The sequence below is a fragment of the Epinephelus moara genome, chromosome 13 (assembly GCF_006386435.1).
Source record: "Epinephelus moara isolate mb chromosome 13, YSFRI_EMoa_1.0, whole genome shotgun sequence".
NCBI lineage: Eukaryota > Metazoa > Chordata > Actinopteri > Perciformes > Serranidae > Epinephelus > Epinephelus moara.
In genome coordinates, this window is record NC_065518.1 from 12,064,631 (window position 1) to 12,083,413 (window position 18,783).

General features: G+C 43.1%; 1 protein-coding gene across 4 annotated transcripts; it reads right to left on the bottom strand.

Moving 5' to 3' along the window:
• Nucleotides 1-1,555: 1,555 nt before the first annotated feature.
• On the bottom strand, nt 1,556-17,597 carry fbxo11b (F-box protein 11b). 4 transcript variants are annotated; one of them, XM_050060009.1, is made up of 22 exons: nt 17,279-17,597; nt 15,900-16,063; nt 15,625-15,685; nt 15,231-15,372; nt 15,010-15,139; nt 12,480-12,563; nt 12,200-12,332; nt 11,937-12,043; nt 9,926-10,037; nt 8,166-8,272; nt 7,923-8,060; nt 7,620-7,837; nt 7,255-7,435; nt 7,003-7,125; nt 5,565-5,650; nt 5,328-5,404; nt 5,104-5,247; nt 4,018-4,128; nt 3,813-3,920; nt 3,615-3,723; nt 3,249-3,347; nt 1,556-3,065 (listed from the first exon to the last, which is right to left on the bottom strand). In XM_050060009.1, the coding sequence occupies exons 1-22, from the start codon at nt 17,364-17,366 to the stop codon at nt 2,936-2,938; spliced, it is 2,652 nt and encodes an 883-aa protein (XP_049915966.1). In that variant the 5' UTR covers nt 17,367-17,597; the 3' UTR covers nt 1,556-2,935. The 4 variants fall into 4 exon arrangements, with proteins under 4 accessions (XP_049915966.1, XP_049915965.1, XP_049915964.1 ...); XM_050060008.1 differs by having other exon boundaries at nt 15,231-15,375; XM_050060007.1 differs by having other exon boundaries at nt 15,604-15,685.
• Between the last annotated feature and the right edge of the window lie 1,186 nt (nt 17,598-18,783).

An 18,783-nucleotide genomic window follows, 5' to 3' on the forward strand; every position in this document is an offset into this window, starting at 1 on the left:
AGTTGCATATTACAAAACAAAGACGTCAAACTCGTGTCTGCGCTGCTGAAAACTACCAACAAACACGAGTCGTGGCGAAGGGGAAGAAACGGTCCAAAGTGGCTTCATTTCACGAAGACAGATGTTAACAGTGCTGCTTGTAATGTCTGTAAAATGATCATTTCAGGTAAGGGTGTATCATCAGCAATATGCCAAAACATCTTTTTATACAACATCGGTTTGAATACCAGGAATGCCGCTGATTTGAGACACTACACACAAGTGCCACTGTTTTCCAACCGAAAGAAAAATATCCTGTTAGAACACTAGCCCCACGTCAGAAATATCGTTAGTAGTGGAGCTTTTGCACACCTGAGTGACATGCATGCCTAGTTTCTACTGTTTCTTCTCTATGTTCAGACTTAGATAACAGTTGTATTAAGCTGAGAACCTGAGTAGGCCCACTCTTAACACATTTCCAGGGACAAAATTTCAAAACATTTTCATGACTTTTCAAGGACTTATAATAAAACATTTTTAAAATCTTGGCCAGCGTGAGATTCAAACTCTTCTCAAACCTAATTTCAGCTCGAGAGGATTGTGGGGAGAAAATAAAGCAACATACGATAATAAAACACCACACAGGTGCGTTTTAGAGCTACGATACACTGACAGCTACAGACATACATTTGTCGTTGCGCTGAATTGCATGGAAGGTTGCTCACAGCGGAAGATTCCTGTACTATTTCGTTCAACAAAACAACATACCATGACTTTCCAAAAACCGTAAGTGTTTTGGGGCGGCTGTGGCTCATGAGGGAGAGCATGCACTGGCACTGAGTGCATGTGTGGTTACTGAGTAGCAGGTGGTGCCATGTTTTGTAGCCTCAACCACCAGCGTGTGAATGTGACATGTAGTGTACAAGTGCTTTGAGCAGTCAGAAGACTAGAAGGCGCTCCACGAGTGCAGTCCATTTACTAATTCCATGACTTTTCCAGGTTTTCCATGACCATGGAAACCTTCCCTACTTTCCGTCCACATAGAAAAGTGATCAGGGATCAACAAGGGAATCCACAGTTCCCACTGTCATGGAAACCTGGAACAGTCAATCACAGTTTCCAGGCCTAAAAAAGCCATGGAATGCATAAGAAACATTTTGAAGTCGTGGAATTTTGTTGTGTCCACGTTACGTAACAGCACATTTATTCTCTGTAGTTGTTCATGTCATGAAGCTCTAGTGTCAGTCAATGTGACGTTTTGTTTACCGTCAAGTGCGTTTCCTTATTTTTACCCCACGTCTGTCTCCCTTCATGTATGCCAGCTAGCTGAAATTGAGTTTTAACAGAGACTGGAGCAAATCTGTCAAGACAAAAAAAATTATGGGTCCTTGAAAAGTCATTGAAAAGCTTTGAAATTTTGTCCACGAAAACGTGGGAACACTGGGTATCGATGGCACTGGTATCAATAAAATCACATCAATTCCCTTCTCTACTCCTGGGGGTTCCCCGGGGGCATTTTGTTGCATAAAACCAAACATTTCTTAGTAATTCTGCAGGACGTGAATTTAAAGACAGACACCTGTGATCTAATAAAGTTTTATTTTCTTAGAAATGGCCAGTTTCCTGTTTTCTTTTTTTGTCTTTCTAAGAAAGTATACCCCTTTTTGAATTCCAACTAGCATCTACATAATGGTTATTGAATACTTCACAATATATTAAGTCTAGATGTTATGGTACATGCATACGATTCAGGCTGCATGAGGAGCCACAGTCACCACGATACACGGGGGAGAGAAGGGGGAGGAGGACGGGGGTGGGGGTNGGGGGGGGGGGGGGGGGGGGGGGGGGGGGGGGGGGGGGGGAGAAGGACTGCAGACTGACTCTTCAGTTCCAGTTCAAAGGAGCTCTGACGCCTCCCATTGAAACCCTCTCCACAAAACACTGACTGCATCAACTTATAAACATATACACACGCACAACTTTCACTGTACACAACACACATTTACACACTCACATACACACCTTTATACAAGCGTGGAGCCCCTCCACCTGCCGTTTAAGCTAATATACTGGAGAGGGTTTTTAGTGTTTAAACGAGATTCTCTTTCACAGAAAGAACTTTCACCACTGGGACGTCTGAGTCTCTGCGCTCTGCCTTGGAGTCGGGGAGGGAGGAGGGATGCTAACCAAAGAAAAAATAATAATAATTATAATAATATATAATAAAATAAAAGACATTCAAATACAGTCAGCTTTTTGCTTGAAAATACAAAACTACATGAGAAAGCATCGAAATAAAATCCATTGATCAGAACATTTTTTTTTTCTTAAAAAAGCCCAAGTGCTCCATCACACACACAATCTTGCTCTTTATCCACACACAACAGAGCAACATCCGCCCATCCGTTGCCTAGTTACAACTGCCTGGGCAGCCAATGGGGATGGCAGCTGCGAGGAAGCAGGAAGTCTCTTTGACAGCAGTTCTTGTGAGGAAGAAGAAGAAAAAGTGGGCTGGGAGCCGAGGATTAACACCAGGGGTGTGTGGGGTGGGGGTGGGGGATCTTCACACGCTGCCAAAGTGGCGCTATCGACAGCCCCTCTGCGTAGCCCTTCTCTTCTTCTTTGTCTACAGACTGCAATAAGAAATACTCCAGTGAGGAAATCTCTTGTGGCCATTCTGTCAGTCTACCTCAGCTCCTCTGCTCCCTCTGGTGGAGCCTGCCGCCGCTGCAGCGTGTCTCGACTGCAGCGGGCAGGAAGCTGCTTCCTCCGCAGCCTCTTTCACCTCGATCCCATCTGAGAGCGCCGCAATCACAGAGTCTCTCTGGGTCCTTATGGCTGCAAGTGGATGTGTGTATGTGACTGTGTGTGACTGTGTACGTGTGGGTGTGTGGCTGTGGTGCGATGTAATGTGTTTATATGCTTGTGTGAGAGAGTGTAACTGGACCGGACGCCTTCAGTTATGTTGCAGCGTGTTGGACTCGATGGGTGGCGCCGAGTCATACAGAGTGTCTGTGTCGTGTGTGGGCTCTCCGGCCAGCGTGCATGGGTTGGACAACGTTCCTGCTCCACAGTCACAGAAAAACCTGGAGGGGACAGACGTCACAGATTAGGAACCAGTCGCCTCAAATTAGTGCCAGAAAATAAAACTAATTTTCAGTTGTTTTTTTTTAATTAACAGAAACATAAATTCCCTAATTCATTCCCTCAAATAAATAAAACAATTGTTGGTCAGAAAAAATGTAAAGAAGGAGCCAGGAATGTCTTACCGATCGTGCCGTATAAACTCTACATCGTGCCCTTGGTGGCACTTTTTGATGCAGTTTACACAGATGGCGTTCCTATCTGTTGTATTACAGGTGTGACACCTGGGGAGGCAAAACAGATTCTTTCACACATTTATGGAAAATAAAATCAATACAAATGGTCCTAAAGACCAAGGTGACGTCTTAAAAAGGGCCTGTCCAGGGCGTCTAAAAGCTTAGTGGTTAGAGCGGGCGTCCCGTGGACAAAGACACTGTCCTTGCCGCAGCCGCATGATCAAATATCTTCATCCATCGAGCAACTTATTCTGATGTTGGAAATTTGGCTGCGGTTCTAATAACATGCTGTACTCTTTATCGGACGCAAGTTACCTGTAGAAGTCGTGCATGGGGTAACTGGTGTAGCTGGAGATCTTGTAGAGGCACTGTCCCCTGCTCACTGCCTTCTCAATGGCATCCTGGTTATTCAGAATCTTATTGTCTGACACAGGAGGGACAGAAAATACGATCAGAAAGCAGATACAGACATATTGTAACCAGACTGGGCGAAGCTTTAATGCAGCTGGTTACCTTTCATGGTGACGTTGACTCCAGAGGCCAGAAACAGGCCTCCAAAGCGATTGTTGAAGATCTGGTTGCCCTCGAGTGTGGCTGTGGCGTGGTTAGTGATTTCAATACCTGGAGAGGGGAAAGAAATGAGTCATCAGCACCAAAAGGAAACATACACTGAGACATTATGTGCTTACATGAAGCTACTTTTGAAAAAAAAGCATACCTGCAGCGAAGCCGTCAAAAATGCGGTTCTTGCGGAGTATCGGGTGGCTGTTGGTGCTGATGAGCACACCGGCCTGTGCGTTCCTGAAGATGTCGTTCTCTTCCAGCAGACCTACAGAGATAACAATGTCATGGTTCAAACTGTAGACTTGGGCGGAATTTATACTTCTGCGTTGAATCGATGCCATAACCTATGCCATAGCCTGACATGCACCTCCCCAGGAATGTAACTGCACGTCACAGCGACGCAGACCTCCTGTCTATTTCTGTAAGCTGAAACCATTTCCCTCAGTGGAAACAAAGCTTTTATTTACTTTAACTTCACAGATAAGAAACAATAAATTGTGAAGACAGTAAAGCCTCCACAAAAATAGCATTTTAAGTCTTGTGTGTGATTTATCCTGGCTTCATATGAGCAGAGGAAATCTCCGCTCGTCACTAGGCTAATTTATACAATGTAAAATGCCATAGGCTTGTGCTAATAACGTTAGCATGTTGTATTTGTTTGGAAAACGTGTTTAGTATAAGACAGTTGTTTTGTCAGTGAACCTTGTGAGTTGTAATGGAGACGAATTTTGTAACGTTACCCTTGTTAAATGTTGCTGTTGTCCCTGGTTTTATATGAGAAGAGGAAATGTTAGTTAGCTGCTAGGCTAATTTATACAATGTAAAATGCCATAGGCTTGTGCTAATAACGTTAGCATGTTGTATTTGTGGGGAAAATGTGTCCAGATAAAGACAAGTGTTTGTCTGTGAATGCTGCGAGTTATAGTGAAGCTGATTTGTGTACTTGTGTTTGAAATTGTCTCTATTAAGCCATGTTTAATGTGTGTTTTGAGTCAACTAAACTTTACAGCACCTTATAGAAACCCTGCACAAGTATAAATGCTCACAATGGCGTAGATGACTTGCATAGGGTCTGCCGCACAACTTTAAATCCCGCTTTACAGGAGCAAATTGTAGTTTGTGAAGTTAAACTGTGGGTGAGTTGTACTATTAACTTTCAGACATATCAACCAAAAAGAACTTTTCCGAAGCTGTGTGACATTTTTTCTAAATCATCTGGCTACAGATTGTGTCAAAGTACCTCTGCCTCCATTGAAGATGCAGATGCCTCCATCTCTGCCGTCATGAATCTTATTCCGTCTCAGTGTGGGGTTGCTGTCCGTCTTGATCCACACCCCGGCCATGGCATTGTCAAAGATCTCATTGTCCTCGATGAAGCCCAGACCTGTTGTGTCAAACAGCAGCATTAGACACCTTCACTACATACGAGACAAGCAGAGCTGCAGCAGAGCGAGAAATACAGACCTGAGTTGTAGACTAAAATCCCTCCATTCTGGCCTCCCCATATCTTGTTGCGCCTGATCTTTGGGTTGCTCCCCGTCCTGTCAAGATTCAACAACAACTATTTGACTCTTGTACAACTGAGTGGGAAAAGAAAATCTGTAACGTGTCAATGCTTTCATGTAGAATCATCAGGTTTAACAAAGTGTCTCTTATTTTGTATGTTAAGTGAAAACACTGCTGATAATGGCTAACTGTTACCTTATTTGTACACCAGAGTACATGTGATTGTAGATGTCATTGTCTTCCAACACACCATGCCCGTTGTCGTAGAAATACACGCCAACCTAAGAAAAAAGAGACAGATGATCATTCAGGAGATTAGATGAACAGCAGTCAGGACGTCGTAGATATAAAGTACATAATAAGTACAAAAAAAGAATACTTCACTGTCCAAATGACTTTTGTGTTTTAAACAAAAAACTGTTTTTTTTTTTCCCTTCACAAATTCAACTGAACACGGAGCTAGGGAGAGCATTCCTTCAAAGCTGAATTTATCCTTCTGTGTCGAATCGGCCTACTGTAGCCTGACGTGCACCTCCACAGAAAATTAGTATAAGACAGTTGTTTTGTCGGTGAACCTTGTGAGTTGTAATGGAGCCAAATTTTATGTTACCTTTGTTAAATGTTGCTGTTGTCCCTGGCTTCATATGAGCAGAGGAAATCTCTGCTAGCTGCTAGGCTAATTTATACAATGTAAAATGCCATAGGCTTGTGCTAATAACGTTAGCATGTTGTATTTGTGGGGAAAATGTGTCCAGATAAAGACAAGTGTTTGTCTGTGAATGCTGCGAGTTATAGTGAAGCTGATTTGTGTACTTGTGTTTGAAATTGTCTCTATTAAGCCATGTTTAATGTGTGTTTAATGTGTGTGTTGAATCAACTAAACTTTACAGCACTTCACAGAGGAGACTGCAGACACCTATTAGATTTTAAAAGGTCCGCTTTATAGGATTTGGGGGAATATGTTGGGAGAAATGGAATACAATATAGTAAGTATGTTTTCTTTAGTTTATAATCACCTTAAAATAAGAATCATTGAGCCCTTTATATCTACACAGGGAGCAGGTCCTCGTCCATGGAGTCGGAGCGGACAAACCAAACACTGGCTCTAGTGTGTGGCCACCATTGTTAGCAGCCCCTCCACCGTGACAGGCATTGGGAAAACACCTTTTTTTAAAACTTAAAACTGTTTTATTCAGTGTTTTTACTGGTTTAAAATCACCTGGTCCGTTTGTTTTGGACACCAAGAGACCTCGATGGATAATTCGGCTCCCAGTAAAGACCTCCTTAACAATGAACACTGATGGAATGCTAAGCGGGAGTGCAACCAACAATCTTCACTGCTAGATGCCACTGAATCCTTAATGCTACACACTGCTCCTTGTAATCGTAAAGAATAAATATGTGGAGGCCAATGTTGATATTATGGTGGGCTGCCACTACTTAAAAAATGCATGGGAAACACTGACTTACATTTATTTTACTTATAATTTTAGAGCCTGCATTGGTATTCTGTACAATGACAATAAAGGATTTTTTTATTCAACTCTATTTCATCTGCAGAGGAAATTAAATCAGATTACTTGAGGCTTTATATAGGATTTAAATGGAAAATGTTTGGCCGTGTTGATCTTACCTGTTTGCCACTGTGGATGCGGTTCTTGCGGAGGACAGGAGTGCTGCCCGTGGTCACCCAGACTCCAGCCAGCGTGTTGCTGTAAACCTCGTTCTCCTCGATCACCCCCTGGCCTTTCTCGTGCTGAAACACAAAGCAGGATCAGCTGCCAAAAACCTCTGACAGGGGGAGTCTGAGCTTTTTTTTAAATCAGAAAAATAATCTGTAGTTGGGGATAGGATAGGTTTTAACCAAACTGAAGAGTGTATTTACCACATAGATGCCCCCGTGCTGTCCATCGTGGATCTTGTTGTGCCGTACAATGGGGCAGCTGTTGGTTCGGATCTGGATTCCCGCCAAGGCGTTACCATAGATATCATTACTCTCTATCAAACCCCGTCCATCTCCAAATATGTACACCCCTCCTTGGTTACCGTTGAATATAGCATTTCCCCTGGATATATAAGGAAAAGAGAAATTGTCACAACCTTGGAAAAACATGCGCATGGAGACAGACGTCCTCACTGATATCAGCCATGTTGGCCGTCTTCACTGAACTCTAATTTTGCACCCAACGAGTACCTAAATCCCTCCTTGGGTTTACCACAAATGCTTTCCTGTGTGAAGTGTGTCCTCACCGTATCGTTGGGTCGCTGTTGGATGTGATCCACACCCCAGCGAAGTTATTGGCATAGATTTTGTTCTCTATAAACTGTCCCCGCCCCTTCTCGTGGACGTAGATGCCTCCCGTTTGGCCGTGATGGATCTCACAGCGCACCACTGTGGGGTTGGCGTAGGCCTTTACCTCAAAGCCTGCTATGCGGTTTCTGTGGATGTTACAGTTCTCAAAGTAACCCTGAAAAGACGACATGTGTTAGACAGTCTGCAGTGCTTCTTCAGGTGAAATGTATGACACGACACAGCTGCTATTATTCATTTACCATGCCGTGATCGAAGGTGAACACTCCGACATCTCGTCCGTGGTGGATGTGGTTACGTCTAATGATGGGATTACCGTGGTTTTTCACCCAAATTCCTGCTAGCGCATTGTTGCTGATTTCATTGTCTTCATAAATGCCCTGAAAACAGACAAGAGGACACGGAGTCAGAGGGCTGTGAGAAGCATTTGTGCATTCACAGCAAATGATTTGTGTTAAAATCGAAGGAGAACAGTAATTTCTTACCTGTGCGTGATCTGTAATGTACAGTCCTACGTTCTCACAGTCACTGATGTTGCAGTGTTTGATGGTCGGACACGCTCCCTGGCCACTCACACACACAGCTGAACCCACTAAACACAGGGGAAAATAACAGAAGCGTTACACTACAGTAGAGCTGCAAGCACTTCCATTATCACAGTCAAATAACAGAAACAAGGTATTAAATCTACAATGACATGGACAGAAGTTTTATATATTTTTAGAAAGACTTGAATCCCTATTGTTCAAATGGCCACGTAACAGACAGTTCACCCCAAATCAAAACTAAAGGTTTTTCTGCTGCGAGTTGCTGAGTATTGGAGATATTGTCCATAGAGATGTCTGCCCTCTCTCCTGTATAATGGAACTAGATTGCAGTCAGCTTGTGGTGCTCAAAGCGCCAAAAAATACATTTAACAAAACTGTGTCTCTCCAGAAATCATGACCTGGTTACTCAAGATAATCCACAGACCTTGTTGTGAGTAGTTTCAGGTAGGAACGATTTAATGGCTACTGAACTACACCTGCCAACCCAATCACCGCACAGAGCAAAGTGTGCATCTACTGCTAGCTCACCTAGCACCACTGAGCTAGCCTAGCGTAACAGCCTCTTGTCCGTGAGTAGCTGCACCTTTTCCTCTGCACGGTAACAGTTTTTTTTCAGTGTACTTTGGTACAAAGAAAATAGTTCCTTCATGAAACTGCTCACAACAAGGTCTGTGGATTATCTTGAGTAACCAGGTCATGATTTCTGGAAAGAGACATTGCTGTTGAGTTTGTCAAATGTATTTTTTTGGGCGCTTTGAGCACCACAAGCCGAGTGTCATCTAGTTCCATTATACTGGAGAGAAGACAGACACCTCTACAGTTATTCTGGGGTGAAATGTCTCTTTGAAATAATCCTTGAGCACCTCCTTGTGGACAAATGAATTAGCCTGGGTCAGTAGTTTCATTCCTGCACCCCCATGAAGTATCAGTTAGGGTCTCAGCCAATCAGGAAAGGACAACTAACCCTGGGGCTCACCAACCAACACTTATCCATCACATTTACCATGACTACGTGCACACACATGCTCACACAGTATATCAAACACGTGGGTCAACTGCTCGCAAGACATGTATGACGTAGTTACTAGCAGGACTAGAGCTGTCTGGATTTTAATGCATGAGTCACATAACCCAACACTGTGTATTTACATGCCAGAAAACAAGAACTGACACACTGTACTCAAAGACAAATATTTTCTAGGTTTAAGTAGATTCCATATAATTTATTAATGCTAAATATGCTGTGACATGTCCTCCTACATGGTCTTCATCACACGATACATGTAAAGACACTAAATCACATGACCCAGGCTGATGGAAACTAAGCGTCAGTACAAGAGGGGTTTTGTTAAACCGTGCAATAATGGCAGAGTGTTTCAGATTTCCCATAGCTGCAACCCAAGAACCCAAAATGTTTCATGAGAGAGAACAAACCACTATAATAAAAGTAGTTGCCAAAAAAATCCTACTGCTCCAGGGTTTTGAAGGGGGGGTGTTTCAGCATAGTCCAAGACCCAAATGACTAATTTAGTCTCTCATCCTGGGACATAATGAACACCCGCATCATTTAGCAACACGCCAAAATTCTGAAATCATGAAAGCAAATGTGTCTTTTGTGGAGCCAATGCTGCATCTGTCAACTGGTGTTCATGTCACTGCGGCCTCCCCCAGTAACAAGTGGTCAGTGTGTGTGTTACCTGTGCATGTGGAGCGGATGATGCAGTGGTCGATGTTGGGACTGCAGTTGACCGTGATCTCCAGACAGTGGTGGGCGTTGTGATGCTGCGCCGACTTATCGTCAGGATTAAACTGTGGAGAGAAGAGCAGCAGAGGTCAGACAGTGGCTGCGCTTACTGACAACACATCAAGCTTCTTTCCACCCACCACATCCACACCGGACTTCCCCGCTGGAGGCATTAGTGCCACTGATACTTGTAGCCGAAGACAGGAAACAACCAGGAAACGTCGATATCTTACACCACGAGACAGAATAATCGATAGTGTCACATACAGGGAGGGTATTTTTTTTGTCACTGAAGAATCTGCACCCGATGAGAAACGTTAACATTATAGAAAACATTTGTCTCATAACTTGTTTTAGCTGGTTTAACTTTCAGACAAAACCACCCAGATAACCAACATAGATTGGAATTGGATGACACTGATTAAACTCTGACAAATCTATTATTAGATTACATTCATGTCTAGCACCTGAGCTCCTTAATATGGTGCACGGCTCATATCAAAACTGTCTAGCTTGCATTATAAAAGTGCATTTTGTTTTCCAGTCACTTGGGTTGTTCTGCCGTCTGCACCAAATAGTTTGAAGCATCATTCATTGTGTTGACATTTGAATTATAAATCAACATTTGACTGCTGATCAGCTTTCTTTCCTGTTTAAACCCAGCATGTCTGCACAGTTGCACATTAGGATAAGCTTATTTTATTAGCATTTAACTATATGTGGAAATACATTCCAGTGGTGGCTGCGTAGGACTGTTTCCGACACATGTGATCCAAACATTTCCAACAACTCCAGAGCGTTGTTAAGTCAGAAAGTCAAAATTTCTGACAAAAAGAATTTCCAAAACTCATAAAATGTTTTTATCTGAAGAGATATTCTGCTTCAATCCATGTTTGTTGGCGACAACACTTTCACTACTGTCAAAAAAACTGTTCACTCTCTTGCCAGCTGCACACAGAAGGAGGCATGCACCTGTGTTAACTGCGCAGTCCAGCAGCAATCCAACACCATAAATTAAATCTAATCATTAAAGAATAATAATAATAATTATTATTCTTAATAATAATAATAATAATAATAATAATAACATAATAATCTAAACGCTGATGGTGTCATTTTTTAAAGCCATCACACTGTGCAAAAACTATTTCTTCTTTCAAAAACTGATCAGCAAATCAATCTGAGATGAAAAATACCACAACTATAATGACAATCTATCTTTTGAAAGTTCTATACAGCAATTTTGCGGGTCCGGATCTTTGGACCGCTCCACCGAGTTCGAGTTGGCTGATTCGTCTGGCATCGTGACATGAAACATCAGTTTCTTTAATGATCAGCCAATCAGCGCCACAGGCTGGACTAGCGCTGCTGTCAAGCTCTTGTCACGCAGTGCACCCGAACCAATGAGGACTAATAACAATATCAAGTGTTACAGACAAGACGGACGCTGCAAAACAAGTATGTTGGCATGGCTACGTATCAGTGTGAACTTAGAATGAGAGATTCAGGTCTTGATCTCTGGTGATTTGTGGACACAATGTCACATTTAAGATGGAAGCTGAGCGTAACCAGGTGACAACTCTGTCTTTTTTCTCTCTTTAATAGTTTAGTCAGAGTGTCCTTTTCCAATCCCCAAAACTGCGGAGAGAAATTTTCTCGTTGACCACACATTTTAGGGTTATTATCGGGAGCCCACGAGCATCGTTACAAGGCTCATGTTTGTTGTTCGCCTCATTTGTGGTTTGTATTTAGAGAATCCCAGAAGTCCCAATTTGGGATATAATCATAATTTTATCCTCAACTATGAATAAATAATACATCAGAGACTCAAGTGGACTTTCCCAGTGTGCCTACATAGCTTAACGGTGGAGCCCAGCAATCACACTGCCGAACAGGATCGTTAATATACAGAAAAGTTTGTTTGAAAAGACGTCACATCAAGAGAAAACAAGATCTATGTTTACCTTGATGGTCATGTATCCCACATAGGCGTCCTCTGAGCCCTCCATGAAGACAAACGTTGAGTCTCTTGTGTTCTCTATCACCACCTTGTCTGCTACTTTACCGGGAGCTGAGGGGAAAGCGGAGAATACTCATCAGCACCTTCATACATAGGGACAAACACAGAGTGTATCCCGTCTTTTTAAGAGAGGTACTGATTGCGTGCAGCACAAGCACCGACCGAGCTAAAGTCTTATATACTTTTCAGTGCAAGAAATATGCTTACCTGCACCGATCATGGTGATGGGGGACTCTATATAAATCCACTCGTCCGTATAGATGCCAGAGTGGACGAAGATTAGACCGTCAAAGTGGGCCTCTTGTACTCCGCCCAGCGCATCCTCAATGGTGTCATAATACTGCAGGAGAAGGTACAAACACTTACAGGCAGAATACACACGCCTACTATTCATCACAAGGCAGTTTGGGAAAGCAAGCGCGTGTTTACATTAGCTGTGCTTTGCATAAGTGTCAGTGCTATGAAATAAATCCTGAAGAGTTCTTACCAGCATATTCTCTCTGCCTTTGTATCTGCCGGGGTTACTGTAGAAATGCTCGGCAAAGCCTGGTTTTACATGAGCGCCTTTGTACTGCAACACAGAAAACACCAAAAATCAAAATGTGTCGCTGGTGAGCACGCCAAAGCATTAACAGGGTCATCAGAAAACCTAGTGGGGGAGGCCTTGTGTGAGAAGTCAGCGTGGGTTTCCTCTGGGTACTCCAGCTTCCTCCCACAGTCCAAAGACATGCAGGTTAACTGGTGACTCTAAATTGTCCGTAGGTGTGAATGTGAGTGTGAATGGTTGTCTGTCTCTATGTGTCAGCCCTGTGATAGTCTGGCGACCTGTCATTGTAAAACTGAACTGAGTTTTGTCAGCTACTGGTCGTAAAACTTTGACCTAATTTAACCCAGTAAAAAGACACTTAGGAACAGCAGCTTGTTGTCATTTCCAGATCATTATGATAAGAGATTAAAGCACTTGAAAGGACAAATTTATTTGACTGTTGTTCTTTTATTTTAATGCTTACAGTTGCTGAAATCGAGCCCGTGTCCGCAGTGCACATCCATGTTATAGAACGATAATCTATAGCCCCTTTTGCACTGCCAGATTTTCTGCAAATGTTGGGCTGTTTTGCCGGCAAGCTGCAGGCGTTTAGACACACAGAGTCGGATTGGCGAGTTGATCCAAGGTGCCAAATTTTCCACCACATAGGGGTAGACATATTGGCGGAATCTTTTTTGGTTTAAAATGAACGAGGCGCCCTTCTGCCATGGGAGGGGCTGTTGATGACTTGTGGGAGGAGCTGTTGATGACGCCGCACGTTTGACCCACTGGCGGTGGATAAACAGGAAATAGCTGATAGCAGGAATGAGCAGCTAGTAGCAAGAAGGAAACGCAAACCTGACAGACACTGTAAAGATGAGCAACTGGGGAGACAAAGAAATGCGCGCCCTCCTTGTCCTCGCAAACGAAGAGGCCATTAACCGTCAAATGACGGGAACGGTGAAGGACGGGCCAACTTATGAGAGAATCACCGAAGGACTGACCAGCCGCGGCTTCCCTCCCACGTCACTGTTTACGTCACACGCTGAGCTACAAGTTTTGTTACTTGCTCACGCCCCCCATTGCCCCGAAAAAGCCGCATTCTATATAAACAAAAGTAGGTAGGCGGCATTTTGCTGCACTCCCTGATTTTGTTTTTATACTGCCAATGCTGAAAAAAGACTGATCGGGCTTTCCTGCAAATTTGCTCAATTCCTGTTTAAAAAGGGCTTATGCTTCCATTTCTCCCAGTGCCTATTGCGATATTCCAAAAATAAACATAAAGACACTGATTCTAAGGATGCACCAATAGTAGCCGATACCAAACAGTAGTATAAGACGATATTTGCCTTGCTGGCCGCCACTGGCCTAACGGCAAATAAGAAGCGGTTCACTGTTAGCAGTAGGTAATGTTTCTCTGTCATGTAACATCAATTTTGGTTGGGCGAAAAAGCAGGATAGGACGCAGTCAACTCGCTACTGATGCATCAGAGGACGTACACTATTGTTTCCCTGATAATGTTACATTGTGAACAACAAATATGTGTTGACATCGGCAGGAAGAGAGCTAGTTAACGTTAGCTGTTAGCAGTTGGTGGCTGGAACTAACAGCTGACAGAGGTTGCATTGAGTTACATCATGATCCATTAAAACTCGATTTTTATTATTATTAGGTGAAGGTAAATTATAAGTTGTCATGATGTGTTCAAATGTAACTTTGTTAAAATGTAGTTTTTGGCGAGAAAGTTTGCTAAATATGGTTGTCTGAGGAAGAAATTTGTGGATGTTTTAACTGCAACATAAAATAAACATTAGAGAGGGAATTATGACATACAAAGTCTTTTAAAGCAGTTATGTTTTTTCATGTAAGATGTTTAAGGTTGTTTCATACATGTGTATGACTGAATGTGTGTTAATTCAAAGATAGTGTAACAAAGAGCTAAATGACTTTTAAACCGTTCAGTTATTTTTTATTATGAAGATTTCTTTCTTTCCCTGTTACAGAAGGGGGAATAAATAACAACAAAACATACACCAACAAAAATCCAAACAGCAACTGACCAAATTGTTATTTTAAGCATCTGTAGATTAGACACACGCACTTAGGTAAAAGCCATTTTAAAGTCGAGTTTATTTGACTGTTGTTTTTCCATCAACTGTTTAATCAAGTGCATTTCCTTGAGTGCATATCCATGTTATACAGCTGTAACTATGCTTCCATTTCTCCCTGTACATATGGAGATATTTTAAAAATAAATATACGCACATTGATTCTCTTTCTAAGTGTTTTAACTTTACAGGCGCTCCTTTTCCCAGGCCAGATTTTATTACCCAACTGAGTGGCATGGATTTTACTACAAGGCCATATATGACTTTTCAGAGCTGCTCGTTGTTTATTTTTAATATATAGAGAAAATTTAAGGAAGGGAGACAATAAAATAAACCATGTCCACGTGAAGACATTGATGCGCTTCAGAAAACACTTTCTTACCAGCTGTTGGAAGCTCTCCTTCCAGGGGTTTGGGTGTTCATGCTCCTCAGGGCTGACTTGGTAGAACCTGCCTGGCTCAGGGTGCATCATGGGACGCGTGTACTCAAACACCTCCATGTATAGACGCTTCCTGGAATATTAAATACAACAGTTGACTGAATTTTAATGACAGATGTTTGAAACAGGAAAAGACAAGTTTCCATCTCTTCGGCAGCACTCACCATAGGATGGGGTCGTTGGCAAGCTGGCTGAATCTCTTGCAGACGCAGGCTGCCTGACAAAGGTCCTGTTCCAGTAAGTAGGAGAAGATCTTCAAAACAACCTCATCTGGAAGCTTCTGCTGCAGATATTGCTCTGCTGGGGCTGCTAAAAACACACAGATACACACACACAACACACACACTCACAATGTAAGCTTTAGGAAATAATATTTTCAACCCAAGCACATTAAACTATCGAGTCATGCCATTTAATGGATTGCTAAGGAACAAGATTTACCAGCAGACACACACAAAAATCAATGGAGATTTTTTTTTTTTAAAGAGAAAAACGCTAACAGTCTGCTTGCTCCAGTTGCAGAGATTTAACACACACCTGGCAGGTCGTGGCTCTTACCGGACACTCGTGCCCGCTTGGCTCGATGGCCAAAGGCCTCTGTTGATGAAGTGGAAGCTCCCTGTAAAAGAGGGGAAATAAGATATCAACCCCATGCCAAGACTTGAGCGCTAAGTAATCAACTGGAAAATGTACTGCTCTGTCACAAAATCATTGTTCTTTCAAAGGAGGACACAATCAATCAGCAATCCTCTCTCATTCACACACTGAAGTCTGTAGACCTGCACACTGCAGCTGATGCACAAAAAAAAAGCATTTTAATAGTTCAGTCTAACCTCCATTGGGCCCTTGCTGGGGCAGGCAGAGGCGGTGGCAGAGGCAGCAGCGGTTCTCTTGGGAAGCAGGGTCTTGCGTCGAAGCTGGTAGGGACTGTTCTGAGCTCCTGGACCGGACTCCTCAATAGCCATCTCTGCTGCAGCTGCTGCAGGAGCCTCCTCATCTGGACAAAAGGGAAAACAGATTTCCTATACATACACCACTTTCTCAAGAGGCACTTCAGTGCACAAGGCTGCAGTATAGAGCAAGGCCATGCAATTTTAAAAAAGAAGCATTGTGTATGTCTCTGAGAAGCTAAATCATCTCCATTTTGCTCAAACACACAACAAACAAAATCTCACTTTACCCACTGACACTCTTAGTCTCTGTACATTTATGACACAACGGTGTGTATTCAGCTCACATGCTGTATGCACACTGCGCAGGCTGACAGACATGGTAATAGTTGGTAAGGCAGACAAAGGTTAGTGATTGATAATGGCAGATGCACCCCCTGCAGACACATAACCAGCCTTTCATGTCTAGTCATTCACAGCTGATATCGGGCAGAATATGCGTGTCTGTCTCTGGGTCCTGTATGTGCAGAAGCAGACCCATCTTTTATGGTGCTGTCAAATTAAGGGCCGCAGATGAAGTCGATCAGACGTGCGGCTAATGGCTAAAAACTGAACTGCGTAGCTGGCAAATCCGCGGTGTAAACAAATCGAGCTACGGCTAGCAGGCTCCGAGAACAAGGAAGGGGATGTGGGTTCAGTGTGCTGGGCTACGCTAGCTTTGAACTACAGCCCCGAGCGCAGAAAATGGACTCGGTGATTTCATCCAAACCACACCGTATCATCTATCACAGCTGATCTTGTGTGGCCTCTTGAAGCTGGGGGCAGCTAGCTGGTAGCATTGCCCCCATTCGCTGCTAATGTTTTTGTTAACGTTACACCCCAAAAATGGCAGTCCAAAGACGCCGCAGATTTACACCCTCGGAATCGTTAGTGACAGCTGGGAATGCGACGGCCGAGGAGACACGCAGATTGTGGTTAGAGCCTGTGTACTTGATCCTTTTACCTCAAGCTGAGGTTACCTGAATATGCGCTATTAATGTTGGCCGTTTAGCTACATACGCATTACGTTAAGGCGAAGACAACCCCCAACCTCCACATAACCTGGTAAGCTAGCTAGCGGTGTTAGCTAGCCCCAATCACTCAAGCCAAACAAAGCGCGGCCTGGCCTAAGCCACAGAGCAAGAAGCCTCGGGTTTTCCTGCTGAACCTGCCGTCTCCAGGAGTGGAGAACAGGCCAGTGGCGGAAAACGAGGGCCATGTGAAGACGGTTCCGCCTGACACGGCTTCGTGTTAAAACATTAGCTGGCAGTGGCCTAGCTTACCTCTATCCCCGTTGTTCCGTTCGGGCTGCACCGGGCGCGGCCTCGACACTCGCCTGGGTCTCCTGTTGGTGGCTCTGACGGAGTTCATCTGGGGAGTTGGTTGTTGAAAAATAGACTGCTATCCTCGACCGCCCGCTTCTAAATTTAGCCCTCTACCCAAACTACCACCCGCACAGCCCTTTTCCCGGATACACCCAAACAACTGCGATCAAAAACCCGCTGGTATTTGGGGTGTAATCGCTTTTTTTCCTCCGTGGTGTTACAGCTCCCCCCGTATCGCTACTCGGTGCCAGCTCCGTCTCAATCTCTAGCAGGAGGAGCCATTAACCCACACGGGAAACAATCGCGAGAAAAAAAGAGCAGAGTGCCCCTTCGACCAATCACGTGCGGCGTTTTATGAGCGCTCGCCGCAGCAGCCAATCAGGAGCGTCGTATCACACGGCTTGACAAACCTTTCTGTTGGGGTTCGGGATCGGTCAAGCGGCGACTTGATCAATGCATGGGCAATAAATAATACTAATAATACAATTAATTAACATTTTGCAGCCTTAACCGCCACTGTCATACATACATAAAGGCTTCAGCTACATGTAAGCATATTCTGTAACACTGTGACACATTGACAAGGCATAGACTTTATTAATAAACCAAGCATTTCATCAATCACCCTCATTTATTAACAAAGCAAACCCTTAAATTTGTCTAATTATCCTCCTATTTAATAGATTTATTTGCCACATACTGATGCAAATGCCAGTGTTGGAACATAATGAGCATATGGAGGACAGACACTTTGGTTAGCTGCAGGAGATTTTAATAGTGAGCTTACATTTTCACAATTTAAAATCTTAAAGTGAAATGGAAATGTGAGTTTTAAAGCAGGATACATGGATTGTGAGATTATAGGTGGAGTAAAAGTTTACAGTTCTATTCTATCTGAAAATTACTTTATGATTTAAACAGAGCTTTTAACAGGGAATTTAAATTATCTTTTTTGTCATTATTTTTAATTTTGAGCTTTTTAATGTACTATAATTCAAATGCACATTCAATCAATCAATATATGATTTAAATTTGCAATGTATTAATGTATTAATTAATTAGAATTAATCACCAAGCACGCCCAGAACTATTTAAGTAGCAGTACAAATTGAAATCCTTTTAACCCATGAATGCAAACTGAACTATGATCTTGTTACAGCCGCTTTTCAAGCCTGCAGGAGGTGAGTGTGAGTCTCCAGTCATTCATGTTGGGTGGAGTATCAGTTTAATAAACACGTTTAGCCAATTAGTATCATTTCATATAATTACACCAGCAGATGGCATTGTTTGGCTGCAAAAGATAAGGCTGTGATCTCACTGCATTTAAGGACACATCGCTACTGAGACCGCTTTGTTGCATTTTTACAAGGTCGTACCTGGAGTTTAAACAAAAAATAAAAAATCTTTTGTCACATTTTTTTCTGTCTGGAGAAGGTCTTTATATAGGAGTTGTTACCATGCCT

Coding starts and splice junctions, on each gene's coding strand:
- fbxo11b (XM_050060006.1), bottom strand. CDS start 17,366: ATGAACTCCGTCAGAGCCACCAACAGGAGACCCAGGCGAGTGTCGAGG. Junction 7,126..7,254: donor AGCACGGGGGCATCTATGTG/GTAAATACACTC, acceptor TTTGTGTTTCAG/CACGAGAAAGGCCAGGGGGT. Junction 3,348..3,614: donor CCCATGCACGACTTCTACAG/GTAACTTGCGTC, acceptor TTGCCTCCCCAG/GTGTCACACCTGTAATACAA.